Source organism: Poecile atricapillus, chromosome 27, assembly GCF_030490865.1.
Source record: "Poecile atricapillus isolate bPoeAtr1 chromosome 27, bPoeAtr1.hap1, whole genome shotgun sequence".
Classification (NCBI taxonomy): Eukaryota; Metazoa; Chordata; class Aves; order Passeriformes; family Paridae; genus Poecile; species Poecile atricapillus.
The window spans coordinates 2,283,548-2,310,883 of record NC_081275.1 but is presented as its reverse complement, the minus strand read 5'-3'; the positions used below and the strand labels follow the sequence as shown (position 1 = coordinate 2,310,883).

The following is a 27,336-nucleotide window of genomic DNA, read 5'->3' as shown; positions in this document are numbered from 1 at the left end:
CACCCCATTCCCCCTCCCTGCGCCCCATTTCCCCCCCCCCCACATCTCCCCACACCCCTCAGCGCCTCCATCCTCTGCCACAACCTCAACCTTTATTGTCACCGACCCCACAACCAGCCAGGGGAGCCGGAGCCGCTTCCAGCCCGCCTCACCCAACCTTTTGGGCTGCCGGGCAGGCTGGGATTTCCCGGCATTTCCCGGGAATTCCCTTCAGGATTCCAGCGGTTTCTGCGCGTGGGCGAAGAACACTCCATCCACATCGTCCACGCCGGTGCGGAGCGCGGGGGGCATCGCGTAACTCCGCAGCTCCCGCAGCGCGAAACCGGCGGCCGCCAGCGCCTCCCGCACGTCCGATTCCTCCAGCGGCACCACGGGCAGGCGAGCGGGGCCCGCCAGGTAGAAGGACTCGCCCAGGGCTCCCAGGAGCACGGCGTGGCCCCCCGGGCGCAGCAGGTTGCCCACGTTGGCCAGCGCCCGCACGAAGGCGGCGCGGTCGGGGCTCACGGCCTCCAGGCAGAAGGCGGAGAGCAGCGCATCGGCCGCGGGGCGCAGCGGGGCCCCCAGAGGCTCCGGGCGGTGAACGTCGATGGGAAGGATCCGCCGGAGCCGCTGCCGGAGGCGCCGCTCCTTGTCCTGCCACGGCTCCCTGAGGGGCGGGGGGGAAAGGGGAAAGGGGAAAGGGGAGTGGGATGGGGCCCTGGGGGATGTGGGGAGGGGATTGACCCGGCGAACGCAGGGAGATGGGGATGGGATCGATCCGGTATCCATGGGGATAAGGGGAGGGGATGGACCTGGCAGCCAGGGGAGTGTGGGGATGGGATCAATCCAGCACACACAGGGATGCGGGGATGGGATCAATCCAGCACACGCAGGGATGCGGGGATGGGATCAATCCAGCACACACAGGGATATGGGGGCAGGATCCTGCAGGGATGCGGGGATGGGATGGATTCAGCATATGGGGAAGTGGGGATGGGATGGATTCGGCACACACAGGGATGTGAGGATAGAATTCTGCAGGGATATGGGATGGGATTGTGCAGGGAGGTAGGGATTGGGTGGGCATTGTCCTGGGACACACAGGGATGCGGGGATGGGATCAATCCAGCACACACAGGGATATGGGGGCAGGATCCTGCAGGGATATGGGGATGGGATGGATTCAGCACACGAAGGGATGTGGGGATGGGATGGATTCAGCACACGAAGGGATGCGGGGATGGGATGGATTTGGCACACAGGGATGCGGGGATGGGATCAATCCAGCACACACAGGGATATGGGGACAGGATCCTGCAGGGATGTGGGCTGGGATGCCGATTCCAGAACCTACAGGGACCCAGGAACCGGATCCCACCAGGGCCAACCCAACACCCACAAGGACAAAGGGACAGGAGATCAACCCAGCAGCTGCAGGGATGTGGGGATGGGATCCAGGAGGGATCAAGAGCCGCAGGGATGTGGGAACAGGATCAACTGGGCACCCACAAGGACATGTGGATAGACTCCTATGGGGATCAACCCTTCATCCACAGGGAGAGAGACAGGATTCCATGGATATGTGAGGCTGGGATCCTGCAGGGATCACCCTGGCATCTGCAGGGACGTGGGGCTGTGAACCCATGGGATTTGCGAACGGTGGCTGTAAGGATGTGGGGCCGTGATGCCGTGGGATTTTGGTGACGTGGTCCTGTAAGGATCACCTCAACATCTGTGGGAAAACGTGGCTGTGATCCCACGGGATTCAGGGACATCGTTCTACAGGGATCAGCCCAGGATCGGTGAAGATTTGGATCTGTGATCCCGTGGATTTTGGGGACACAATCCAGCAGGGACCACCCCAGCACCACCCTCCTCCTGCGGTCCCGCGGGCCCCCCCATGCCCCCCCATTGCCCCCCTACCCGCGCCCCTCGATCTTGCAGACGTGCTGGATAAAGGGGCTCCAATCGAAGCCTCCGGGCTCGCCCCGCGCCCACCGGCCCAGCTCCTCCCGGTTCACCGCCAGGTAATCGGTGGCCACGATCTCCTCGAAGTGGTCGCAGGCGCTCAGCAGTTGGTAGATGGTGGGGCCCGAGCCCACATCGATCAACGTCCTGCCCCGGATCTCACCTGGCAGGGGGACAGGACATAGGTGTGGGGGGTCCCCGCATCGGTCCGGGGAAGAGGGAAAGCCAGGGAAGGTCAGAGGAGCTGCCCCTGCGTGCCGCGGGTGCTCCGTGCCTCAGTTTCCCCGCCCCACTGCGAAGCTTGGAGCGGGCTCCCCGCCGCCTTCCCCTCACCGCTGGCGAAGGTCTCGGCCAGGCATCGCAGCTTCCAGGGCACCACGAACTCCTCGGAGGAGAAGTCGGCGCGGGGCGGGAGGTAATTGTTGCGCAGGTACGCGCGGGGGTCGAAGTGCTCGTAGCCCTCGCGGAGCTCGGCCGGGCTGTTCATGGCGAGGGGCTGCGGCTCCGGCCCCGCCGCCGCCGCCTTTTATCTCTGCCCGGCCCGGGGGGGCGGCGGGGAGCCGCGACGGCCCCATCCATCCACCCCGCATCCCTCCATCCATCATCCATCCCGCCTAACCCGGTTAGCGCCAGCGCCCCGGGGCCGCGGCCGGATCCATCCCGGAGCTGATAACGGCTCCCCGCCCTTCCCGGGCTGCGGGCATCCAGGAATCCTGTCCCTGAGCCCGGGGGAAATGTCCCCCCACCCCGAGAGGGGGCTGTGACCCCTCTGTGCTGCCTCGTGAGTGTCCCGGGGGATGAGGATGGATGGAGAGGGATTGGGAGAGGGGCAGAAATGGGATGGGGATGGGAAGGGACAGGAATGGGAGTGGGAAAGGACTGGAAAGGGATGGGGATGGAAATGTGGAGGAATTGGGGTGGAATGGGATGGGGATGAGAATGGGAAGGGATTAGAATGAGATTTGGATTGGGATTGGGATGGGAAGGGATTGGGATGGGAAGGGATTGGGATGGGGCCCATCGGGGCTCTCCATCACCGATGAGCTGAACGTGCTGGACCTCGGCCCAGCTCTGGCAGGAGCCAGCACCGCCTCTGCCAGCTCCCAGTGCTCCCAGTGCTCCCAGTGCTCCCAGTGCTCCCAGTGATCCCAGTGCTCCCAGTGTTCCCAGTGCTCCCAGTGCCTCCCAGTGCCTCCCAGTGTTCGCAGTGATCCCAGTGCTCCCAGAGCTCCCAGTGCTCCCAGAGCTCCCAGTGATCCCAGTGCTTCCAACACTCCCAGTGCCCCCAGTGCTCCCAGTGCTCCCAGTGTTCCCAGTGCTCCCAGTGATCCCAGTGCTCCCACCAGTGTTCCCAGTGCTCCCAGTGCCTCCCAGAGCCCCCAGAGCCCCCAGTGCCCCCAGTGCCCCCAGTGCTCCCAGTGCTCCCAGTGTTCCCAGTGCTCCCAGCGCTCCCAGTGCTCCCAGAGCTCCCAGTGCTCCCAACACTCCCAGTGCTCCCAGAGCTCCCAGTGCCCCCAGTGCTCCCAGTGCTCCCAGTGCTCCCAGCGCTCCCAGTGCTCCCAACACTCCCAGTGCTCCCAGAGCTCCCAGTGCCCCCAGTGCTCCCAGCGCTCCCAGTGCTCCCAGCGCTCCCAGTGCTCCCAGAGCTCCCAGTGCCCCCAGTGCTCCCAGCACCCCGGGATAAGGAGCAGGGTGGGTCTCGCAGGAGCTGTAGGAGGTGCCGGTGGAGGGTCAGCGGCTCCCGGGAGGAAGGAGCGGGACGGGGCCGGGCTCTGGGAGGGGACAGGGCCTGGCGGGGGCCCAGGGACAGCGGGATCCAGAGTGGGAACAGCTAATCTGGGCACTGCGGATCCTGGCACCGGGTGGGCGATGTGGGGGGGTGGTGTTATACAAGCACAACCCCCCCAACCCCCAGACACCCCCAGTCCCATAAGACACCGGGTCCCTCCAGCTGTTGTGCCTCAGTTTCCCCCTGTGCCTCCATTCCACCATCCCAAGACGGTCCCTCTCCCCCTAAATCTTCTCCCCCACCCTTGTACCCCCCCCCCAAAAAAAGACGCTGCCGTGCCAAAGTAGGCGTTTTATTGCCGTACAAAGTCCAGGGTTCGTACAACCCCACCTCAGCCCCCCACCCCCCCTCCAGCCCCCCCAGGGCGCCCCCCAACCCCGGGCAGGATTCAGCGTTCCTCATCCTCGCATTCCCTTCTTTTCGCCAGGGAAACTGAGTCACGCCGGAGCTGCCGGGAGCCCCCCGAAGGGCGGGAGACCCCCGACCCGCGGGGTCCTCATCCCCACCGGCCTCCACGACGCCCGCAGCGGGGTGGGGTCCCAGGCGAATGGGAGCCCACCCCCACCTGCCCCCGCCTTCCTGCGCTGCCTCTTCGGGGCGGCTGAGCAGACCCAGGCGCGTGGGTCCCCCCAGCCCCCCAACATCACCCTCCTGCCCCCCACCCAACCCCCCCCGACCTCCCCCGGCCCCTCTGCCGCGCTCAGCCCCGCTGGGCCTCGTGGGAGAGGGAGCGGGAGAGGGTGCGGGGGATTCCCCCCTTGGCTCCGCGGAGGTCTGAGGGGGCGAAGAGGGGCACGGGGAGGGTGCGGGCGTAGGGCAGGAGGTGCTGGGTCAGGGGCTGGCCCAGGACCCCCACCCGCAGTAGCCCCCAGGGCGAGCGCTGCTCCAGCAGCCGCACGGCCCCGCGCTGCTCCAGCGTCTCCCGGCGCTGCGTGTCCACCTCCCGCCGGCACCACCTGCGCACCGGGCACTCGTGGGGGTGCGGGAGACACCCCCGTGTCCCGCTCTGACCCTTTGGGGTCACCCCACCCCGTCAGGACCACTGGAGACCCCCCCGATATCCTATGGACCCTCTCAGCCCCATGGGAACCCCTGGAGACCCCCGTGTTCTCCTGGCCCCTTGTGGAATCCCGGCTTCCCCCAGCCCCATAAAGAACCCCATTTCCTCACAGGAACCCCTGTGGCTCCCAATCCCTCTTGGACACCCCCCCACCACCTCCCTGGAGCTTCTCTGACACCACAGGGACCCTCGGAAACCCCCAAAGCCCCAAGACCCCTTGGAAACTTCATCATTTGGGACACTTGGAGCCCCCTCACAACCCAAAGACCCCATGGGAACACCCAAGTTTGGGACCCTTAGGCTGCCCAAAACCCCACTGGCACCCTTGGAGTCTCCTACAGCCCCAAACTCCCATGGAAAACCCCAATTTTGGAACCCTTGGAGCCACCCCACAAACCCATGAAAACCTCGTATTTTGGGACCCTTGGAGCCCCCCAAAACGCTACAGGGACCCCACAATTTGAGACGCTTTGAGCCCCATGGAAACCCCACATTCCAGAACCCTTGGAGCCCCCCACGAGCCCAATCCCCACAACAAAACCCCCGATCCCCCAGCACCCCCGGACCCCCCCAGACCCCCCAGACCCCTCACCCGTCCTCGGGCCGGGAGCTGAGCTCCAGGTCCAGCCACTCAGCACTGAAGGTCTCTCTCCGCCCCACGTCCTCCTCTTGGACACAGCAGCCCAGGCGAGCCGAGAGCAGCCCCCTGGAGCCCCCCACCACGCCAGGACCCACCATGGTGCCGCTTTCCCCCCTCCCCTGAGCCCGCCCCGCTTTTATGGCCCCGCTGGGGCTATTTTGGGACACGCCGCTGGCACCGGGCGCTGCCAAGGGGGGAGAGCGGGGGCGGTGGCACCTCGGACACGTGTGTGGCACACACGGGTGTGTCCCCCCCCCCTCTCTCACGGCCGTGGGGATGAGGGGCAGGTCCTGCCAACAACGTGATGGCACCGCCAGGACCCCCCTGGCACCTGCCCAGGGCACGCCTGGCCTTTCCCTGTCCCCCAACAGCGCTGGGGCGCCACGTGTCACCTCGGTGCCACCCCAGTGCCACCCACAGCAGCCGCTGACCTCAGAGGGAGGTTGGGGTCCCTCCCAGAGTGTCCCCCCGCACCCAGGACAGAGGTGTGGGGCTGTAGGGACCCCCCAAATGGGCTGTTTGTAGGGCCAACAGCCGGGTGGCCGTGACACAGGGCTCATGGGGACATGGCTGGGGACAGAGAGGATGAGGGGCTCCAGCCCCCCCAGCTGCCCCCAGGCGTGGGGGTCCCACCCCAGGGGATGAACCCAGGGCGCTGGGGACATCTGGTGCGGACAGAAATGCCCCAGCTGATGGAGCTGCCGCTGCCACCACGGGGCGAGGGACAGTGCCACCCACACCCAGTGGCACAAACAGCCTGGAGACCCCACCCTTTGGCGCTGGGGGGGGGTCCTCAGGGTGACCCCAGCCCCACATCTGCCCCCACCCCTTGGATTCATCGGTGACAAAGGGCAGGCGGGTGACACGGAACTGCAAACAGTGCAAGGCTTTAATTCAGCCCCCACAGATTGGGGGGGTGGTCCGGACCCCCCCAGACCCCCGGGGGGGGTGCAGAGAGCCCTGGGTGGGGGGTGGGGGGGCTGTGGGTGCCCCCCTCCCGCAGCACAGCCCCCGTGTGCGGGCGGCCCCGCGCTGCTGCCGCTGCTGCTGCTGCTGCTGCTGTTTTTAGAGCAGCACACGGCGCTCACAGGTAGAGAAACCGCAGTCGCCCCCGCGCCCCCCGCCCCCAACACCCCCCCCCCAACACCCCCAAAAAAGGATCCGAGTCTCTGCTTAAGGCAAATCCCGCGCTGGCTCCGCCAAGAGCTGCAGGTTTGGGAATGAGGGGGCTCGGCCAGCGCCGAGGGGAGGTTTTTGGGGTCCCCAGTATTGTCCCCAGGGTGGGGGGCACAGCCCTGGGGTCACCGTGGGTGTGGGGGGGGGCACAAACTTCAGCTGCTGGTGGAGGGGCAGAGCCTGGCCTGGGGCTCAGCTGAGCCCTCACTGACACGGCCTCCACCTCTGTCCCCTCTTCCTCACGGAATTGGGGCACAGCGACAGGAATCTGGGGGTGCCAGCTGAGCCCCCAGCCCATCTGTGGGGAGGGGAGGGCCGGCCCAGCCCCCCGGGGAGGGCAGGGCAGGGATTTGGCACGGAACAGTCAGGTCCAGGCTCCCCATCGGGGGCAACCGTGGTGGGAGGAGGGGCTGAGCCCCCCTGGCCTCAGCCCATGGCTGGTAGTGGGGGGACCCCTCCCCGGGGGGGTGCAGGGTCCTGTCCCCATCCCCACAGAGCAGAGAGGGCTCTGGAATGTCCTCAGGGCTTGGAGCAGAGCTCGGCCACGCGCTGGCGCAGGTGGAAGGAGAACTCGAACATGGTGGCAGCCAGGCTCTGGTGGATCAGGTAGCGGGGCAGGCGACCCTGCGGACACAGGACAGGGACACGGGGACAGGAGGGACGGTTTGGAGCTGGGAGCTGCCCCCATCCTGCCCTGGGAGGCTCCAGGGATGGGGACACAGGGCCATCAACCAGGGCTGCCCCCATCCCATTCTGGAAGGTTCCAGGGACATCAGTGAGGGGCTGGGGGCTGCCCCCATCCCATTCTGGAAGGTTCCAGGGACACACAAACGAGGCTGGTGGTTGGTCTCATCCCATTCCAGGGTGTTCCAAGGACATGAGGATTTGGGGCTGGGGGCTGCACCCAACCTGCCCTGGAGAAATTAGGGCTGGGGGCTGTGCCCCATTCCATCCCAGGGATGCAGAAGCCATGGATGAGGGTTGGGGCTGGGGTCTGCCCCTATCCCATCCCACCCCAGAGGGATCCAGGGATGCAGGAACACCGCTGCGCGGAGCTGCGGCTCTCGGGGAGCTTCGATCCGGGGGAGGAACCGCAACGTGGTTGGATTTCTCTAAAAAAGCCCTGCACGACTCACCCCCCACCCGCCTCGGCCTCGGCTCCGTGGTGGGAGATCCATGAAAAAATAATAATCCTTGTCTCTGGGGGGGGAGGGAGCTGAGGCAGGGCTGGGAATGGCTCCAGAGGCACGGAGGGATGAGTGGCCATCCCGAGGGTCAGGCAGGCACAGCACACTCTCCTCCCCCGGGATTGGGGTGGTCCAGCACACATCTTTTCCTGGAGTGGGTTTTCCCTCGGGCACAGGGGCAGGAAAAGTTGGAGGCCGCCGCTCCAGGGGCCGTTCCAGCCGCTTCCCCGACAGGAGCTCCGGACCCAAACACACACACGTGCGGAATCCTCCCTCCCCCAAGGAGCAGGAAGGGATGAGCCATGGGCTATAAATACCCGTCCAGGGCCAAAGGGAAGAGCGAGGAGCTGCCGAGGGGGGTCTGGGCGCTGGCAGAGCCCCTGGGGAAGGCGGTGGGAGCAGTTGGGGGTTATTAATAGCTCGGCATTCCTTCCACGGCAGAGGCGGCTCCGGGCTCGGGAAAGCACAAGAAACCTCTTTTCTTTCCGAGCCCACCACGGGGGGTTTGTTACCCAAAACCTGCCCGCGATGGGTGCCAGATCCACAAGAGGAAAACACATCCCTGGCACAACGGGGCGGGAAGGGCACGCTCTGCTCCATCCCGCTCCCGGCGCTTCCCCAAACCTTTCCCGAAGCCTTTGGCAAGGCAGGCAGGAGCCGCTGGGCTCTGGGGGAGGGGAGGGGGCCGTGGGAGGGGAGGGGAGGGGAGAGGAGGGGGCCGCAGCTCTGCAGCACAGCCGAGGGATGAATGGAGCCTTTGTGCTGCTGCGGCAGCGCCGTTACCACGTCAACCTTCCGCGGAGGAAGGAACGGGGCCAGCTCCGCTCCCGCTCCCGCATCCGCCCCATCCCGGTCCCTCCGTGCGCTGCCTTTTGTCCGGGACATCGGCAAGGACACGCAGCTCCACAAATAACTCCGGAGCCGCGGCAGCTCGCTCCCCCGGGGGTGGATGGGGTCGGGAGCAGGGAATTGCCCCTCGGGAGTGTTCCCGGGAGTGGGCAGGCACAAAACTTGCCGTGCCTCAAACTGGTTTTGGTCAGCAGTGAGGATAAAAACTCCCTCTCCCCCAGTCCTGCACTCACAGGTGAAACCCTTAAGTGAGATCTTAAATAAGGAAGAGCTCCCAGGTTAAGGAAGAGCTTCCCAAACTCCCACTGGGAAAGGAGGAGGATTTTGGAGTGGTTTAACCCCCACTTGCCAAACCTGAGTCCCTTCAGGGCAGTGCTTGCTAAGGGGACACTTCTGTGGCTGCGGGATCTGGGAGCAGGGCCTGGGGCTGCTGGATCCCAGGGGAGAGCTGTGCTGGGGACAGGAGCTGCCTTTACCTTCAGATCCGTGTTGAGAATCCAGATGAATGTGCAGACCTTGGCATTGCTGGGACATTTCAGGACGATGAATCCTCCAGGTCCATTCTCACCCCTGCGGAGGAAAGCCAAGAGGGTCAGGCAGAGCCAGGCTGGAATTCTGGCTGGGATTCTCCGTGGCTCTGGGATGCACCGCGTGGAGCTGAGCCTGGCAGCGAAGGCCAGAGCCCAGTGGGGCAGGAGCAGATGCTGGGAGCCTGGGAAGGTGTGTGCCTTGGCTCCAGGCACACGAGCCAGCACGGCAGGGCAGCTTTCCCACAGGTGCCTTGGCAGCGCCGGTGCCAGGGCCGCCGCTGGAGCAGCAGCTCTGCCTCTGGATCGTGCCAGCTGTTCCCCATGGGAAGCTTTCCCAGGCAGAACCCTGGGTACAAACAAAAGGTCCCAGGAAGCTCTGTGTGCTCAGGACAGGCTCAGCACTTGTCACTCCAGCCCCCAGATCCTTCCCAGCACCATCTGATCCGTCTCTGAGACGGGAGCTGTGCACACGCAGCCCAAATACAGATTTCCCTTCCCTCTTCAGAACACGCTATTTTTGCTGTGTGCCTTCGTTAAAGGATTTTTCCAGGCCCTGAAGTCCCCAGTTCCTAAATAGACTGAGGCAGCTCCAACGGCTCTGAGATAAAATGTCAATTACTTTAACCAGATTATTGAGAAAAGCGAAGTCGGAGCGCGCGGCGGCACAGCTGGGCCCCGGCAGGAACAAGGAGTCCTTGTCTGGTGAGCCCGACCCCGCCAGGATCCATCACCAGCCTGTCCCTTCGGAAGGGGAGAGGCCAAAGCCCTGCTGAGATTTTTGGGAGCTGCTCCATCCTCGTTTCATCCCTCAGTGCCTCAAATTCAGTGAGTGAGCACTTTACGAGGAGCAAAAGGCATGTGAGAGGCTCGGAGCCACAGCCAGCTGTTTACTGCCCCTCAGAAATTCCTGTTTGGGAATGAACTGTCACATAAACAGGATGTGGGACTGGGATGGGGCTGCTGCTGTTACTGGTCAGCACCTCCACTCCCCTGAGCTGGGAAACGCCCCAGCACCGCTGACAGCGCAGAGAGTTTCTCGAACAAAGGGAGACGAACAAGGGAAACGAGGTTCAGCTCCACAAATAGCTCAGCTTCCTGCAAATCCTGCCAGGAAGGCAGCAGGGCTCGCAGTTAAGTGGCTCTTTGCCTCGAAGCTCTGGAGAAGAGCGTGATCCCAGCTAAAAAAACAGCACCTGCCTCTCACCTGACGTACTTGGAGAGCGGAGGCTTCAGGCTGTGCGTGGTCGACATCCCTGAGGAAACGTACCTGTCTCTCCTCCTCTCGATCCGACGCACGTTCACAAAATCCCTGTGCAAAGAAAGAGCTTAAAAACACACCTGGGGTGTGGAGGGGGCAGATCCTGCTCTCTGGACTGCTGGGAGAGGCTGTGGCAGGGCTGTGTCAACACAGGGACAAAGCACAGCCAAGCCTCGAGATCGGGGAGCCCGACTGACCGAGGTTTGGAGCTCTGAGAATCCTGCCAGGAGTGCCTGGAGGAAATTTCAGGGGCTGCTCACCCTTGGGAGCGTTACCTGCAGAGCCAACCAGAGCTCCCAGCAGCCCAGAGCATTCCCAGTGCCCTAGAGGGGTCTCCCTGTGGTTTGGGGGGTGTTTAGGGGCAGTGTGGGATGAGCTGACCTTGGGGACACCACCCCGCCGGCAGCTCCGGCCGCCACGTCGTACGAGATGATCGTGTTGTCCTCAATCCGCTGCAAGATCTGGGGAAGGGCAGGGGAAGAAATAAAAGAGAAGGGAGATTTGCTCAGGTTGTGCCTCCAAGACTGCACGTGGCAAGAGGACACAGCCCCTCCCCAAATCAGCACCAGGATCACACCAGAGGGTCTTTTGGGGCGGAGGGCGATGAGCTCTCGTCTCCTGAGTTTTTGGGGGGCACAGGTGTCACCTCCAGCTCCCTTCCACGAGGCCCAGACCCTCCCACCAGGCAGAGGCAGGTTTGGCTCAGCCCTGGCCCCCGTCCCTGCCCACCTCTCGGGCTCTTGGCCGGGCACAGGCGTGCAGCCGGCTGCCGCGGAGCGCGCGGAGCGCACGGATGAGCGGCGGAGATTTAACGCCTCGGTGACTGGGACCCAGCTCGGCTCCAGCACCGCCAGCAGCCTGTGTTGGACGGGGAAGCTCCAGCTCTCCGCTCCAAGGAGCTCCTGTGATTAAGCCATCTTTGTCCGGCACGCTCACCTGGCAAGCTGCCACTGTTCTGTTCCACAGGATCATCTTCTCGGGCTGCAGAATCACCTCCTGGTAAACCATTTCAGGAGAGCACTGCAGGAAAGCCTGAGGACAGAGCCAGAGCAGTCAGCCAGCCCCTCTGCTCCCCTTGGGGGAGATTATTTTTTAAGGAAAACAGGGGAAAACACAAAGGACAAGTGGGATCAGAGGGGAGGGGAGGGGTGAGGCCGGCCTGGCTCCCCTGCATGCAAAGCCAAGGCTGTCACCCCTCTGTGCCAGTGCTCCCAGGGCACACAGACCTCAGGATTTGGGAATCGCTGAGCTCTGCCTGTCTGTCTGCCCCTCTCCCACCCTCAGCAGCTCCCTAAGCACCATTGCTTCAGGAAGCTGCATTTTTGACTGGTTTTTTTTGGTTTTTTTTTTCCAAGCCATTCCAAGCTCCAGCACACACAGCATCCATTCCATTCCCCCCCAGTCCCCAGGGGAGCGGGGATCTTCGGAGGCAAACGGTTAATGCAGTAAAGTGGGACCATCCAGCTCTAGCTGGTGAACACAGAGCTGCTCCACTGGCAGCTCCTGCCAGCGAGGCAACATATGCACTGGAACAAAGAAAAGCCACGGCAGCACCGACGCTTCATTAAAGCGTGGTTCCCAGCCAAGCCACTCCAGCTTGGGAGAGGGCACGGAGCACAGCACTTCCGAGCGGCTCTGCCCGGTGCCAGGCAGCAGCAGACGCACACTCAGCCCTGGCCTTGCTGGCAATTAGTTCCAATTAGCCTCCTTGGTCAGATTAGTCCGAGATGCTGGGGTTGGAAGCGAGTCTTGCAGTCACCTGCTCCCGATTCTACCAGCGGAGTCTGGGGCCTTGGATATTTACTGGGGAGTTTGTCTGCTGGCCAAGGGGTTTTCCTGGAGAGATTCCCTAGTGCTGTTCATCTATCTCAAGCACAGGGAGTGTGTTCTGCAGCCTGAGCTGTCCTGAAAGCTGAGCTGTGGCTCTTGCCCCGTGCCAAAGAGACCAAGGAATCGGCCCAAGGATGTTCTTACCTTTAAAATAAAGATCTTGCCGTGGAAAGGGATTTCGAAAGTGTAAACAACATCACCAAAGTCCTGTGCAAGAGATGAGAAAGTTGTATTTTTACCAGTAAAAGGGATTGTTTCTATTTAGGGTTGAAGTTTGCTAAAACTCTGAGGCTCCTGTCACCCCCTGCAGCCCCCACCCACCCCTTGCCCCCCACACCAAGGCAGCGACCTCAGCGCAGGAACCGCCCCGAGCACATTTCAGTTGGCCGTGCCTAAATTTCCATCAACAAAACAATATCCAGAGAGGCAGCAGGGATGAGACAGAAAAAGAATCCGCCCCGTGCCAGGCTGCAAACCCCACGTCAAGGTCACATTCTCTTTGTAGCAGCACCGGGGTGCGAAGGGGGTTCGCTGCCAGCGCTGCTGGTGTTACCTAGGGCTGAGAGGAGCCTCCCCGGAGGGGCCAGGGATGGGCAGATGAAAACCTTTCATCGTTAGCCCTGTGTTAAACTCTGATTAGTCTATTTAAATCCATCCCCCTTTGGAAAAAGAAAACAATCTGCCCAGCTAGTTTGGCATCAGACAAAGGATCACTTGACAGGGGAATTTGAAACACCAGATGAGACAGCAGTTTGCAGGATTCGCACCCCCCGCCCCAGTCGTGTTTCAACCTCGTGAAACAAGGTTGGCTTTGGGGGGCAAACCCCCCTCCCCTCTCTGTCTGCTCTTCAGGGAGAGAAAAGAGCTCTGTGCACCCCAGAAAAGCCTGGAGTAGGCAGAGTCACATCCCAAATTTACACCCCAGCACCCACCCAGGCTGCAGGTGCTGGGGAAGGGGGACACCGGTGGTTTTAGGGGTGGGATGAGCAGTTAGAGCCCCACATGGGCCAAGAGCCCAGTTTGGCTGAAAGGCACCTGGCCATGGAGCAAGGGCAGGGCTGTGGGATCAGCATTCCTCTGCTCTTTCCCATGGCTCTGCATCCCAAAGGTGAGCCGGCCCCATCCCACCCTCCGGACAGAGGGAGGAGGGAAGGGCCCTCTCCTGACAAACTGCAAGGCAATTAAACGTCTAATTAAATAAGAGGGGATTTTACATTTAACTGAACTGGAATAGATTCCTAATTCAATCAGGTAATTGTAACGCTTGTTAATTTTTCATGGCGCAAGGAGGTTTCCAAAGCCTCGTTTGTCCCGGTTTTTGCTAAGCCATCCATGCCCTCTGCCAGCTGGGGAGGAAAAACCACACTTGCATTGTTTTTCTCGAACTTCCAGTTCTCCTCCTGGGCGAGGATTTGGTCCACAACCTCCGTGGCCTCTTTGCCTTGTCGGACATACTCCTTTTCCTGGGAAAGAAGGGAGGATTTCATTAGCTGGGCGTGCAGGAAGCTCGAGGAGTGTGTGTGTGAGGCTGCTCCCCCCTCCCTGGGCTGGCAGAGGGAAAGGGGATCAGAAATCTCTTAATTTGGGTCACAGAGGCCTCATTTTGGAGCTCCAAGTCACGCTCCCCGCCCTGGCTTGGATCCACACACCAGCTGCTCCCGGCGGCTCCCGCCTTAGCAGGAGGGCTTCCAGCAGGCAAAGGGCTCTGGGATGTGCAGCTTCCTTCCTGGAGGAGCCAGAACTGGGGCTGAACACGAGCAGGATCTCTTGGAAAAGGGCACAAAGCCTGTGCCCAGATGGGTTTTGGGCAGGTCAAGGCCTCAGGCCATGGGCACAGGTGAGGTGAGCCCGTCCCAGAATGAGACCAAAGGAGCAGGGATGGAAGGGAGAAGGGAGAGGGACAGGCAGGAGCAGAGCCAGAGCACATCCCTGTGGGATGCTGCAGGGAACAGCACACAGCTCTGGGGAAGTGGGATGAAAGTGGGGGGCTCAGAGCAGGCTCAGCCACACAGAGCTGAGGGGTCTGGATTGGGGGGCAGCAGAACCTGATGGGACCACAAGATTGGGGAGACTCCCAGAGCCCCAAATCAGCCTGGAGCTGAAGGCAGGGCCAGGCCCTGTTTACCTGAGTTGTCAAGGCCTTCCTCCCCACACCTTCCTCATCAGACTCGTTGTCTGAGCCTATGGGGAAGCACCAATTAACTCACAGTTAATGAACACCCCACCAGTACCACCTCCCTCCCTTCTCCTGGGGGACAGTGTTTGATCCCTGTCCTTCATCCAACAGGAAGGGCTGAGGGTGACTCTGGCCCTGTCTCCCTGAGCACCTGCTTGGCTCTCCAGGGGGCTGAGCTCATCCTGGGTGTCAGCTGTACCAGGAACAGTGTTCCAGGGGGCTGAGCTCATCCTGGGTGTCAGCTGTACCAGGAACAGTGTTCCAGAGGGCTGAGCTCATCCTGGGTGTCAGCTCTACCAGGAACAGTGTTCCAGGGGGCTGAGCTCATCCTGGGGTGTCAGCTGTACCAGGAACAGTGTTCCAGGGGGCTGAGCTCATCCTGGGTGTCAGCTGTACCAGGAACAGTGTTCCAGGGGGCTGAGCTTGTTCTGGGTGTCAGCTCTACCAGGAACAGTGTTCCAGGGGACTGAGCTCATCCCTGTGTCAGCTACACTGCGACAACTGCTCTGGAGAGCTCAGCTCATCCTGGGTGTCAGCTGTACCAGGAACAGTGTTCCAGGGGGCTGAGCTCATCCTGGGTGTCAGCTCTACCAGGAACAGTGTTCCAGGGGGCTGAGCTCATCCCTGTGTCAGCTACACTGCGACAACTGCTCTGGAGAGCTCAGCTCATCCTGGGTGTCAGCTGTACCAGGAACAGTGTTCCAGGGGGCTGAGCTCATCCTGGGTGTCAGCTCTACCAGGAACAGTGTTCCAGGGGGCTGAGCTCATCCTGGGTGTCAGCTGTACCAGGAACAGTGTTCCAGGGGTCTGAGCTCATCCCAGGTGTCAGCCACACTGGAAAAACTGCTCCGGAGAGCTGGGTTCATCCTGGGTGTCAGCTACACTGGGACAACTATTCCAGAGGGCTGAGCTCATCCTGGGTGTCAGCTGTACCAGGAACAGTGTTCCAGAGGGCTGAGCTCATCCTGGGTGTCAGCTGTACCAGGAACAGTGTTCCAGGGGGCTGAGCTCATCCTGGGTGTCCGCTGTACCAGGAACAGTGTTCCAGGGGGCTGAGCTCATCCTGGGTGTCCGCTGTACCAGGAACAGTGTTCCAGGGGACTGAGCTCATCCCGGGTGTCAGCTCTACCAGGAACAGTGTTCCAGGGGGCTGAGCTCATCCTGGGTGTCAGCTCTACCAGGAACAGTGTTCCAGGGGGCTGAGCTCATCCCGGGTGTCAGCTACACTGGAAAAACTGCTCCGGAGAGCTGGGTTCATCCTGGGTGTCAGCTACACTGGGACAACTATTCCAGAGGGCTGAGCTCATCCCTGTGTCAGCTACACTGCGACAACTGCTCTGGAGAGCTCAACTCATTCTGGGTGTCAGCTACACCAGGAAAAGTGTTCCAGGGGGCTGAGCTTGTCCTGGGTGTCAGCTACACCAGGAAAACTGCTCCAGAGGGCTGAGCTTGTCCTGGGTGTCAGCTACACTGGGAAAACTGTTCCAGAGGGCTCAGCTTTTTCTGAGTGTCAGCTACACCAGGAAAAGTGTTCCAGGGGGCTGAGCTTGTTCTGGGTGTCAGCTACACCAGGAAAGGTGTTCCAGAGAGCTGGGCTCACCCTTGGTGTCAGCTACACCGGGACAATCCAGCTGAGATGTCCCCACTCCCACGCCAGCAGCTCTCCAGTGCTGGCACAGGGCAGTGACGTGCCACCAGCCCTTATCCTCACCTGCCTGTGACACCCACCCCTGTGCCCTCGTGCCAGGGCAGTGTTTTCCAAGCACACAGCTCAGAGGATTTAATCCCAAGCCCCCACAAGGCTCCGGCTTCCCAGGGAGCTGCAGCCCAGCTCGCAGGGATGAGGGTGGCTCCGATAAAAAGATGTCATGTGGAAAGTGTGGCAGTGCCACCCCTGCCCAGGTGCAGGCACTGAGAGGGCAGAGGGGACTCTGTTTTGCAGTGTCAGTTCTTGGAGGCTCTGCCAAGGGTTGGGATAATGAGGCAGAGCTCAGGGAAGAGATGATGGAGGTGAGGAATTCCATGGTGGGATGAGCACGGGAAGCGAGGTGATGGCACAGGTGACCTTACCTGCGAAGGACTCGGGTGGGGAGTAGAACTGTCCCTCGGAGAGGGCTCGGGGGTACAGCAGCGGCCTCGAGGCTGCAGCCTGGGCTGCCAGGAACCCTGGGAATGGGAGCATGAGGATTTAACACCTGGCAGGTTCTGGGACCCTGCCAAAACACCCTCTTGTTTTTCCCACGTTTTCCCCATGTCTTTTCCCACTGACACCAGCCAGCCTCAGCTCCTGTTGCCTCATCTTTTGTCTGAGACGTTTTATCTGCCCCGGAGATCAATGGGCTCTTCTGCCTGTCAAATAATCCAAAGGCGATTAAGCATCTAATTAAATAAGAGCTTCCCCTGGAAGCAATTTGGAACCTGAGCCTAATCCAATAGAGGCATTAAACACTTGATCATTTTTCATCTTAAAGCCTCCTTACAAGACCCAAACATCCTCTGGTGCTTTCCAGTCAGAGCATTTCTGACTGAGCCCTGCCTGACAAATGCCCCTTTTTAGTTTGGTGCCATTTCCCAGGTGGTGACTCCTGGGAGAGGGACAAGCTCCTCGTGCTGCCGCAGGAATGGGCAGCTGATCCAGGCCAGCTCCCTAGAAGGACCCTGGGAGTTAAAGGGTGATGTGTGAAGCATTAGGTCAGCCCCAATCCCTGCTCAGTGTGACCTCAGAGGCCACAGGTCGCAGAATTTCACACCCCATAACTCACCCTGTGCCACAGAATGTGTCTGTGACTCCAGCAGCCCTCCTGGAAAGGGCTCCAGCCAGATCCAAACACAGATATCAGGGACAGGGAGTCCAACACTCTGCCTGGCATTTGCCTCCCTGTTTCCAAACACTTTCTCCCATGCAGAGCTCAGCTCTGTCTCCAGCACGTCTGGCTGCAGGATCCAGCCATTGGGAAATCTGGCACATTTTTCTGCCCTCAATTAAAAGATGCTTTTTATAATCTGGTGTTTTCTTCCCCTGAAGGGACTTGTTGACCATAACAGAACTGAGTCAGGCATTTCCCATCCCATCCAGGCTGGAGATCCCTTTTCCAGAAATGTCACATCAAGGTGCTGCCAGAGCAGCAGCAAACCCAGGCCTGGTTGGATTTGTCCAACTCCTACCAGAGAGGAGCAAAAATACTCACATCGTTCCTCTTCTGCTTCCTGAGTTAGGACTTTAAAATCCAGGAACCAGGTCTCCAGCCAAGCAATGACAAAGGAGACGATGGGAAGTAAATACCCAAAAGCCCCTTTGGTCAGAAGCTGTGTGGAAAGAAGCAGAAACCTCAGGGAATGGGCCAAAGGGGGAATAAAACAGCACTAAGAAATCACAGAGCAACTTCCTGCGAGCCCAGGGAAACCAACCTCGGAGAGGATGACCTTTACAATCAGGAAGGCACTGGATACCAGGGTAGTGACCTGAAAAAATAAGTGGACAGAGCTCAGATCCCTGAGAAGTCCAGGAGGAGAGGGCAAAACTCCCCAGAGGAAAGGCAGGAGTGCCTCCTTACCGCGATGACCCACCAGTGGCGCAGGCGGACGACGGCGTAGCCCAAGAGCAGCACAACAAAGCGAAACAGAGCCAAGAGCTGCAACAACAAACACCCAGCCACACCAGTCACTGCCCTTGTCCCTCTGCCAGGTGCTGGGAGGGCAGGGACAGGCGCCAGGGGAACAGATGTGCCAAGGCTGCAGCAGGAGGGATTCACCGAGGTGGGCAAGGGGAGACCCCAGACCCTCCTGGCCCCACTGAGCCTCGCAGGAGGCTGAGATACTCACAAAGATATCAAAGAAGGAGGTCTTGAATTTGTAGCTGATGATTTCATCCTTCAGGTTCTCCTTGATGCCCTCCTTGGTCTGAGGGAGACAGGGAAGCAGGAAGCTGTTGAGTGCACTGATAAGAAACTCATGGGAGAAGGAGCTAAGCAGTGCCCGGGGTTATGGCCAGGTCAGGGAATGCACCTGGAATACAAATGGTCCCACAGGCCCAGCACAGGACCTGGGAGGATCCCATGGCACATTTCCTGCCTGGATTCACACCATGTTTCCCCCTGGGATCCACACGAGGTGGAGCAGGAGGGACATCAAACACCTTTAGGTTTCCAACACCTGAATCCCAAATCCTTGGCTCAGCACAGCCGGTGCCGGCAGCTCCTCACAGCCTGGAGCCCCTGGATGTGCACCTGCCACTGCTGCCCACCTCATCCAGGTGGCAGATGGGAGGAGAGAAGGGAAAAAAATGGAAAACCACAGGAAAAACGCTCCTCAGGAACCTTCACTAAGGCACTGAACACCTTCCTGTGGGGGCTCTCGGTGTCACTGAGGACCTGGGGGGATTTAAGGATCCTCCTCATGCAAAGCTCTGAGGGGTCCCTTCTCCCTCCAGCCGGCTTCCCACAGCTCCCAGCAGTGCTCCAGGAAGCCTGATGGAAGAAGGGAAGCAGCAGGATCAAACGTGCTGGCAAAGGGGAAGAGGGAGGAGAGGGGGATGCGCAGCCACGGGCTGCAGGGGAATCTGAGAGAGGCAAAAACACTCCCTGGGATTTACAGGAGCGTGGAAAAAACTCATCCCGAGATAATCCAGGCTCTGACAGCCCTGGTGCTTTGGCCACCATAAATCCTGGGAGTCTGGAATGGCTGTCTGTGAGGAAGTGGAGGGCTCAGGTAACTGGAACAAATGCTTCACCTTTAGGCTATGGCTTTGGACGGGGCCCAGCTGGCCGGGAGCTGGCGGAGCCGGCAGCTGTTGGATGGGCTGTGAGGAACGAGCTGGTGGGTCTCGGGCCAGTCCTTGGCAGCCAGGGTGTCCTGGCACTCCAAGGGCAGCCACTGGGAAAGGATCCCTCTGGGTCAGGGCTCTGGCTTAAAACCCAGGGAGAGGGAGGCAGAAAGAGGGGGGTGAAGCTGGGCTGTGTCTCCAGCTGAGCTGTGGCCACAGGACTTGGACCAGCTTTGCTGAGCGGCCACCGAGAGCCTCTTCCCCCCTCCCTGGCTCCATGGGATGCTGCAGGAAGGAGGAGACACAGGGAAAGCTCTGGGTGATGGTTTTTGGGGGGTGTTTGTGGTGGATGGGCTGTGAGGAAGGAGTTGGTGGGTGCCAGTCCCTGGCAGAGGGGTGTCCTGGCACTCCAAGGGCAGCCCAGACTGGGAATGGGAAGGGATTCCTCCCAGTCTGGGATGGGGCTTAATATACAACAGAGGGGCCAAAAAGAGTGTGACAAAGCTGGGCTGTGTCTCCAGCTGAGCTGTGGCCACAGGACTTGGACCAGCTTTGCTGAGTGGCCACTGAAAGCCTCATCCCCGCACCCCGACTCCATGGGATGCTGCAGGAAGGAGGAGACACAGGGAAAGCTCTGGGTGATGGTTTTTGGGGAGTGTTTTCAGCTTAAACACAGGCTGTGCACCAGGCACATGAACCACCTGAGGCATCTGCCTGGCTCTGAGAGCACCCAGCCTGCACAATTATGGTTTGCTTTTAACGAGGGGCAATTTGCTCGGCTTATCTCGCAGCGAAGGAAACGGTTGGGTAAAAAAAAGAAAGAAAAAAAAAAAAAAAAAGGCATTAGTCATGATATCAAACCTTCATAACCAGGCAAATAAGCTGCTCTAATGGCTTTAAATATGCAGCATCTCAGCTCGGGGCCCAAATATCAGCACTTAGTCACTCATTAATGGCTACCTGCACGACCCACGCTCAGCATCACCCTGGTGACCGAGGCAGGATTATCTCCTGGGGGCTGGAATTCCAGCAGCTCTCAAGAGAGGACTGGGACAAGGGCAGGGGGCCGGGGTCCAAGCTGGGCAGGCAGGACACCATCGGCATGGCTGGAATGCTGGCTGGGAGATGGTTTTTCCTAAGGGAGGTGGGGAGCAGGGGGATCAGGGCAGGGTGAGGAGCTGCTGGCCAGGATGGTCTCTTAAGTGCAGACACCCAGAGATAAGGAGGGCAGAGATAAGAGCTGCTGAGGGAGCAGCAGGATCCAGCTGATAAATGCAGGCCAGAGCCCAGGGTCTATCTGTTCATCTCTGCTCTGGGTGCTCCAAGGGAGGACAGGCAGTACCTGAAACCAGCCAGGGCCGGTTCAGGGAAAATAAAAACAAAATATAGCCCAGGGAGGGATTTGGACTTGGTGGGACTGAGGTAAATAAACTGGATTTTCCCTGTTATTGCAACACAGAGCAAACACAGCAGCTTGTGAGTCGCTTCGGAGGGAACCAAACCACTCACATCCCCCTCAACAATCCCTTGGGAGGTGGAGCAGCACCTCCAGCTTCCCAAAACTGAGATTAGCAGCAGAATTTTGGGATCAAAACCCCTGGAGGATCCTCCCCTGCTCCTCTGCTGATCTGTGAACACGTCAGCAGCAAACCCAGGGAGCAGCTTTGTGTCAGGCCAGGGGAGCAGGAGGGGAATTTGGCTCAGCTTGGTGATTGCAGAGGCCCTGGATCTCGTTACAGCACCACAAAGGGACGGTGTTAACAACCCTGGACAGCCCCAACAAAGCCCCGGGGCAGGAAACGAGCTGGACTTTAGTTTACACTAAAGAACAGCGGCTCCTTGGCCAGCGCTGGGAACAGCAAACAAAGATCTGTCCCGGGAATGCTGAAACAGAGCAATTAACGAGGGAACTGAGCTTAAAAAGGGCAAAGATTCCCCGGGTTTGCTTCCTCCAACTCACATTCAGCTCGATGATCCACAACAGGGAGATGAAGAGTAGGTCGAAGGTGACGAAGAGGCAGAAGGTCCTCCTCACATCCGAGATGGCTTTTCTCTTCTCGGGGGAGAAGAGGTACGGGGAGAAGCCCTGGCTCTGGGAGAAGGAGGAGCTGATGGAGGCGATGGCTGGGAGGCTGCGTTCCAGGTCGTGTTGCAGGTCCGTGGGCTTGCTCATCCTCCGGGCTCCGGGGACATCGGCCACGGCAGCGTCACCTGCAGGGACACAGCAGGGGACACTCAGGCCTCGGCACACCCCTGCTCCTGTCCCCCCCTCTGATGGCAAACGATCCCAGAAGCAAATCAGATCCCAGGGAGAAATTCCTCCCTGTGAGGCTGGTCAGGCCAGGGTGCACAGAGAAGCTGTGGCTGTCCCTGGAAGTGTCCAGGACCAGGTTGGATGGAGCTTGGAGCAACCTGGGACAGTGGAAGGTGTCCCTGCCCATGGCAGGGGATGGGATTTAATGCCATGGCAGTAGGAAAAGGGACCATGGAGATGCCAAGGCAGCAGGGAAAGGAGCTGCAAACCTCATGAAAATGCTGTGGAAGAAGAAAAAGGGGGCCCAAACCCCACGGAGACACTGTGGACACATGAAAAGGGGTCTGAGGATGTTTTGGGAGCGCTCCCTGAAATCATGGAGCCACCCCACCCTTCCCTCTGCAGGGAAGGCAAAGCCTCGGGAGCCAGGCATCCCATTGGAACAGATCCCAACCTGCACGGCCAGCACAGCACCCTGGGGCTGATGCCTGGGCCAGGCACAGCAGCAGGAGGCAGCAGGGAAGGAGATGCTCCATGTCCCAGGATAAAAAGGGCAGCAGGGAAGGAGCTGCTCCGTGTCCCAGGATCAGGAGGCAGCAGGGAAGGAGCTGCTCCATTTCCCTGGATCAGGAGAAAGGAGGGAAGGAGCTGCTCCATGTCCCAGGATCAGGAGGCAGCAGGGAAGGAGCTGCTCCATGTCCCAGGATCAAGAAAAGGACAGCAGGGAAGGAGCTGCTCCATGTCCCAGGATCAGGAGGCAGCAGGGAAGGAGCTGCTCCGTGTCCCAGGATCAGGAAAAGGGCAGCAGGGAAGGAGCTGCTCCGTGTCCCAGCCCCGCCTGGCAGTGCCGGGCACACGATCCCGGCACGAGTGAGGTGTTGGAAGGCCGGGGCTGTTTTCCTGCAGCTGTGCCAAGCATTGTATTGAAATTTTTCCTCTCCGTCAGCGCAGCACAAGGAGGCCCCTGTGGGAAGGGAGCGTGACGGGAGCGCACGCGGGAGACAAACACGGAACGAGGATCCCAAAACAGGTCGGGCCAGGGATCTGTCACCCACGGCAACGGCACAGCCACAAACTCCTTCCCTGCTAAATCCTCCCGCTCCAGGATGTTTTGCCTCCAAAAATCCCATCCTGGATTGTGCTGTGAGCTCCTGCCCCAGCGGTTCTGTGCCTGCTGGGATCCCAGCGAGGTCTGTCCAACACAGATCCCACTCGTGACACCCAGGAGGCTGCAGCACCCACGGAAAAAGGTCACGAGCTTGTGGCCAGATCTGTGGGAAGTGGAAATCCCAAGGAATGTGAAGCCAGGCGTGTTCCAGGAGCACCTGCAGGAGCACAGCCTGATTTGGGGCAGTTTGGGCCAGTCTGGATCCCTGAGGCAGCGGTTTTTGCATCCCACCCCCGGGGAGTGCCGGGGCTGGAAAGGAAACAAAGCTGGACTCCTGTCAAATCCCCGTTAGTCCCTCTCAAAGGCACTTGGGAAGGAGCTGGAATCCTTGTCACTTCGGATCAGCTGCTCCGTGTGCCGGGCCCGGCTCGAAGTGACAAAAGTTAAGGACATCTGTGAGGGATAAATAATAAATCCCCCCCCGTTGGGGCTGCTGCCGCCTCCTCCTCCCCTCCAACAGCACTTTGCACTTAGGCAGCTCCTCCCCAACTTTCACAGCGCTTTAAAATCACCCAGAGAGGCTCCAGGGACCCGATCCTGGGACGCTGAGTGGGGTCACAGTGGGGTGCTGGGACACGGCAGGACACGAGGACACGGCAGGACACGGCACCAGAGCACCCTGGTGCAGCTCATCCATCACTAATCCCAGCCTTCCCGAGGAGGTTCAGGCTGTTCTGGACACACAACCCCTCCCAAACCATCCAATTCCCGAGGGAGAAGCCGCACTGTGGGGCAGAGGAGGAATGCTTGGATCCCAGACAAGCCCCCACCCCTCCTTCCACTGGAGCTGAGAGCTCGGAGCAGGGGCTGGATGTGGAGAAACGTGGCTGTTCCTGGGTGACAGATGAATTATTGAGCGCCCCGGTGCTCCATTATGCATTCCTGCATCCTCCGCATCCCGCTCCGGCAGCCGGGGCTGGGAAGGAGGGGGTCAGGCTCATTCTCTGCTCCCAAGGAATGAGGGATGGGATGAGAGGAAAAGGCCTCAAGATGTGCCAGAGGAGGGTCAGGGTGGACACCAGGGGATTTATTCTGAAAGGACAGACAGGTGTTGGAAGGGGCTGCCCAGGCATTGGTGGAGTCACCATCCCTGGAATGTTAAAAAAGGTGTGGATGTGGCACTTGGGGACACGGGTTAGGGGTGACATGGTAGAGCTGGGTTTAAGGGCTTGATGATCCTGGAAGGCTTTTCCAGCCTAAATGATTTCAGGATTCCACTCCAGTGAGTAAAAAACACTTCTGGGGGGGCCATTCTGGGTGACACATCACAGCCTGGGGGACACCCCAAGTGACAGATAACAGCCCGGGGGACACCCCAAGTGACAGATCACAGCCTGGGGGACACCCTTGGTGACAAACCACAGCCTAGGGGACACCCCGAGAGACAGAGCAAAGCCCAGGGGACACCCCAAGTGACAAATCACAGCCTGGGGGACACCCCTGGTGACAAACCACAGCCTAGGGGACACCCTGAGAGACAGAGCACAGCCCAGAGGACACCCCAAGTGACAGATCACAGCCTGGGGGACACCCCAAGTGACAGATTACATCCCAGGGGGACACCCTGGGTGACAAATGACAGCCCAGGGGACATTCTGGGTGACAGATCACAGCCTGGGGGACACCCTGGGTGACAGATCACAGCCCAAGGGACACCCCAGGTGACAGATCACAGCCCAAGGGACACTCCAGGGACCCTTGTGGGCTTCTCTGACTTGAAAAAGGGGATTTTGAGGCTCTGGGGGAGGATTTTTGCTGGGAAAACCTCCTGGTTTGGGGATTTGGAGGTGGCAGGGGCGGCAGGGATGAGGGTGATGCCACATCCCACAGATCCCAGCAGGAAACAAACGCAGAGGAGAGGCGGGTGGTGAAATCCTGATCTGATAGTCAGCACCAACACCCAGCAAAACCCCGCCAGCCCAGTGCCACCACAGCCCAGTGCCACCACAGCCCAGTGCCACCAGCAGCCCTGTGCCACCACCCCAAAACCCTGTCAGCCCAGTGCCACCAGAGCTCAGTGCCACCAGAGCTCAGTGCCACCACAGCTCACTGCCACCACCCCAAAACCCCATCAGCCCAGTGCCACCACAGCCCAGTGCCACCACCTCAAAACCCCGTCAGCCCAGTGCCACCACAGCCCAGTGCCACCACCTCAAAACCCCATCAGCCCAGTGCCACCAACAACCCAGTGCCACCACCCCAAAACCTTGTCAGCCCAGTGCCACCAGAGCTCAGTGCCACCACAGCCCAGTGCCACCACAGCCCAGTGCCACCAGCAGCTCTGTGCCACCACAGCCCAGCGCCACCACCCCAAAACCCTGTCAGCCCAGTGCCACCACAGCTCAGTGTCACCACAGCCCAGTGCCACCACCCCAAAACCCCGTCAGCCCAGTGTCACCAACAACCCAGTGCCACCACCCCAAAACCCCATCAGCCCAGTGCCACCACAGCTCAGTCCCACCAGCAGCCCTGTGCCATCACCCCAAAACCCCGTTAGCCCAGTGTCATCAGCATCCCAGTGCCACCAGCAGCCCTGTGCCACCACAGCCCAGTGCCACCACCCCAAAACTCCGTCAGCCCAGTTCCTGCAGGACATTGGCCACCAGAACATTCCCAGGGGCTGTGCCAAGGCATGTCCCAACCCCGCCACAGCCCCCCAAGCCCCGTGTCACCCCCTCCGAGCTGCTTTCCTGTTTCCCCAGCCCCTCGTTAGCCCGTTTGCTCATTAATGACCCATCTCCCCACCCTGTGACACCACTTCTCCTTCCTCCCACGCTTCCCCCGAGCTCATGTGACAATTCCTCCTGTCGCCTCTCCTGTCCCCTCTCCCGGGAACGGGGAACACCCAGAGTGGGACCCCCAAAACCCCTGCAGCCCCCTGAGCCATCCCAGGGGCAGAGGACACGGGATCAATGTGGGATATTCCAGAGGGAGGAGGCTGCCAGGTGAGAGAACACCTGGAGAACCAGAGGGATGGAGACCCCGACTGCTGCTCTGGGCACTAAGGGGAGTCTGAGCTTCCCTTTAAAACCGCAAAAAAAGGTCAACATTAAACCAGACACCACAAAAAAAGGAAGGACCAGGTTTGGGAAAGCGCTGAAGTTCGGTTCAGTGCAAAGTGGGGACACTGAAACCCCCGGGAGCCTGTTCTCCCCTGGCACCGAAACTCGGAGAGCCTCGGGAAAAGCAGCTTTTCCTGGAGCCAGCTGCGGGATCCTGCAGTATCCCGTGTTTTCCCTCATTTCCAGAAGTTCTGGGGTGAAATTTAGGGCTCTCCTCCCTGTGTCCCACAGCCAGCGGGAGGCACAGCCCAGCCCAACATTCGGGGGTTTCAGTGCTGGGGACCCCCGTGCTGTGACCCCCCCGGGGGTCGGGAGAAAGCATTCCCAAAGGGATTTGGGGTGGGATGTGGGGCTGGGATGTGGGGCTGGATTTGGGGTGGGATGCAGGGCTGGATTTGGGATGGGATTTGGGACTGGATTTGGGGCGGGATTTGGAACCAGGGAGGGATTTCACACTCCCCCAGGGGAAGGGTCCCTTCCCCGAGCAGGGCACGGATGAAGCCCGGGGGCTTTTCCAACATCCCGGAGCAGCGGGAAGAGCCCGGGATCCCAGCACAGACCCAGCTCGGAGCCCCCGACCCCCGGGAGCCTCTCGGGCCCCCTGAACCCCTCCAAGGAGCCCCCCAGACACCCCCCGGTCCCGGGCTCCCGGGGTTATAACGGGACCGCCCCGGCCCCCGGGGCTCACCTGGCCCGAACTGCACCCCCGGGGCTGCCCGGAGCCGTAGGGCCGAACCCGGTAACGGCGTTCTGAAGCGGGACGGAGCTCAGGACCCTCAGGGACAGCGCTGTCCCGTCCCGCTCTCACCAGCGGCTGCGCTCCCGGGCCCGGGAGAGGCACCGAGGCCTCACCGAGGCTGAGGCACGGGGGTCCGCGCACCGCCTGGCACCGCCCGCCCCAGGCCCGGGGATGCACCTGAGCCCCCCCGGGCTGCCCCCGTGTGTCCCCCCGGGCTGCCCCCGTGTGTTCTCCCGGTACCTCCCGGTGCCGGCTCCGGGTCCCGCCGGGCGCCGCTTCCGGGCCCGCCGCCACCTCTGACCCCGGAAGGGAAACCCCAGAGCGAGGCTGCGCCGGCACCGACCATCGCCGGCCGCGGGGGGAGCCGGGGACAGACCATTCACCGCAGGAGGGGGGGAGCAGTGGGGGCTGGGAGAGACCATTCACAGAGGGAGGGGGAATCAGTGGGGCTGGGAACCACCGTTACCCACGGGAGGGGGAACCACTATGACTGGGAGAGACCATTTCCTATGCGGGGGGATCAGTGGAGCTGGGAACGACCATTCCTGGTGGGAGGTGGAATCAGTAGGGCTGGGAGAGACCATTCCAAAATGGGGAATCAGTGGGGTGAAGGCAAGGCCATTCCCTGTGTGTGGGGCGAGCAAGGGAGAGCTCATTCCCCCCCTTTGGGGGTGTGCCAATGGGTCTGGGACAGACCATTCTCCAGTGGGGGGGGTGACCATGGGGTTGGGAGAGACCATTCCGTGCTGGGGGAGTATCCATGGGGTTGGGAGACACCATTCCGCACGTGGGGGGAATCAGTGGGGCGAGGGACAAACCATTCTGCTATGGGAGAGGGGGATTCACGGGGTGTCCCGTGGCCCTGTCCCACATCTCCTGCTCCGGCCCGCAGACCCCCATCCCCCCATC

The 27,336-nt window shown here is 60.7% G+C and overlaps 3 protein-coding genes across 3 annotated transcripts; all 3 read right to left on the bottom strand.

Moving 5' to 3' along the window:
* Nucleotides 1–81: 81 nt before the first annotated feature.
* PNMT (phenylethanolamine N-methyltransferase) lies at nucleotides 82–3,805 on the bottom strand. The gene is made up of 4 exons (XM_058858279.1): nucleotides 3,222–3,805; nucleotides 2,281–3,129; nucleotides 1,903–2,110; nucleotides 82–646 (listed from the first exon to the last, which is right to left on the bottom strand). Exons 2-4 carry the CDS (start codon nucleotides 2,432–2,434, stop codon nucleotides 211–213), a joined length of 798 nt encoding a protein of 265 aa, XP_058714262.1. The 5' UTR covers nucleotides 2,435–3,129; nucleotides 3,222–3,805; the 3' UTR covers nucleotides 82–210.
* A 592-nt stretch (nucleotides 3,806–4,397) lies between these two features.
* TCAP (titin-cap) lies at nucleotides 4,398–5,555 on the bottom strand. The gene is made up of 2 exons (XM_058857869.1): nucleotides 5,389–5,555; nucleotides 4,398–4,692 (listed from the first exon to the last, which is right to left on the bottom strand). The coding sequence occupies exons 1-2, from the start codon at nucleotides 5,532–5,534 to the stop codon at nucleotides 4,437–4,439; spliced, it is 402 nt and encodes a 133-aa protein (XP_058713852.1). The 5' UTR covers nucleotides 5,535–5,555; the 3' UTR covers nucleotides 4,398–4,436.
* A 1,021-nt stretch (nucleotides 5,556–6,576) lies between these two features.
* Nucleotides 6,577–26,776, bottom strand: STARD3 (StAR related lipid transfer domain containing 3). Its single transcript, XM_058857868.1, has 15 exons — nucleotides 26,668–26,776; nucleotides 21,165–21,415; nucleotides 18,265–18,342; nucleotides 17,997–18,074; nucleotides 17,851–17,904; nucleotides 17,631–17,748; nucleotides 16,513–16,608; nucleotides 14,392–14,447; nucleotides 13,637–13,729; nucleotides 12,411–12,473; nucleotides 11,373–11,468; nucleotides 10,818–10,897; nucleotides 10,383–10,487; nucleotides 9,125–9,218; nucleotides 6,577–7,236 (listed from the first exon to the last, which is right to left on the bottom strand). Exons 1-15 carry the CDS (start codon nucleotides 26,771–26,773, stop codon nucleotides 7,132–7,134), a joined length of 1,473 nt encoding a protein of 490 aa, XP_058713851.1. The 5' UTR covers nucleotides 26,774–26,776; the 3' UTR covers nucleotides 6,577–7,131.
* Nucleotides 26,777–27,336: the final 560 nt, after the last annotated feature.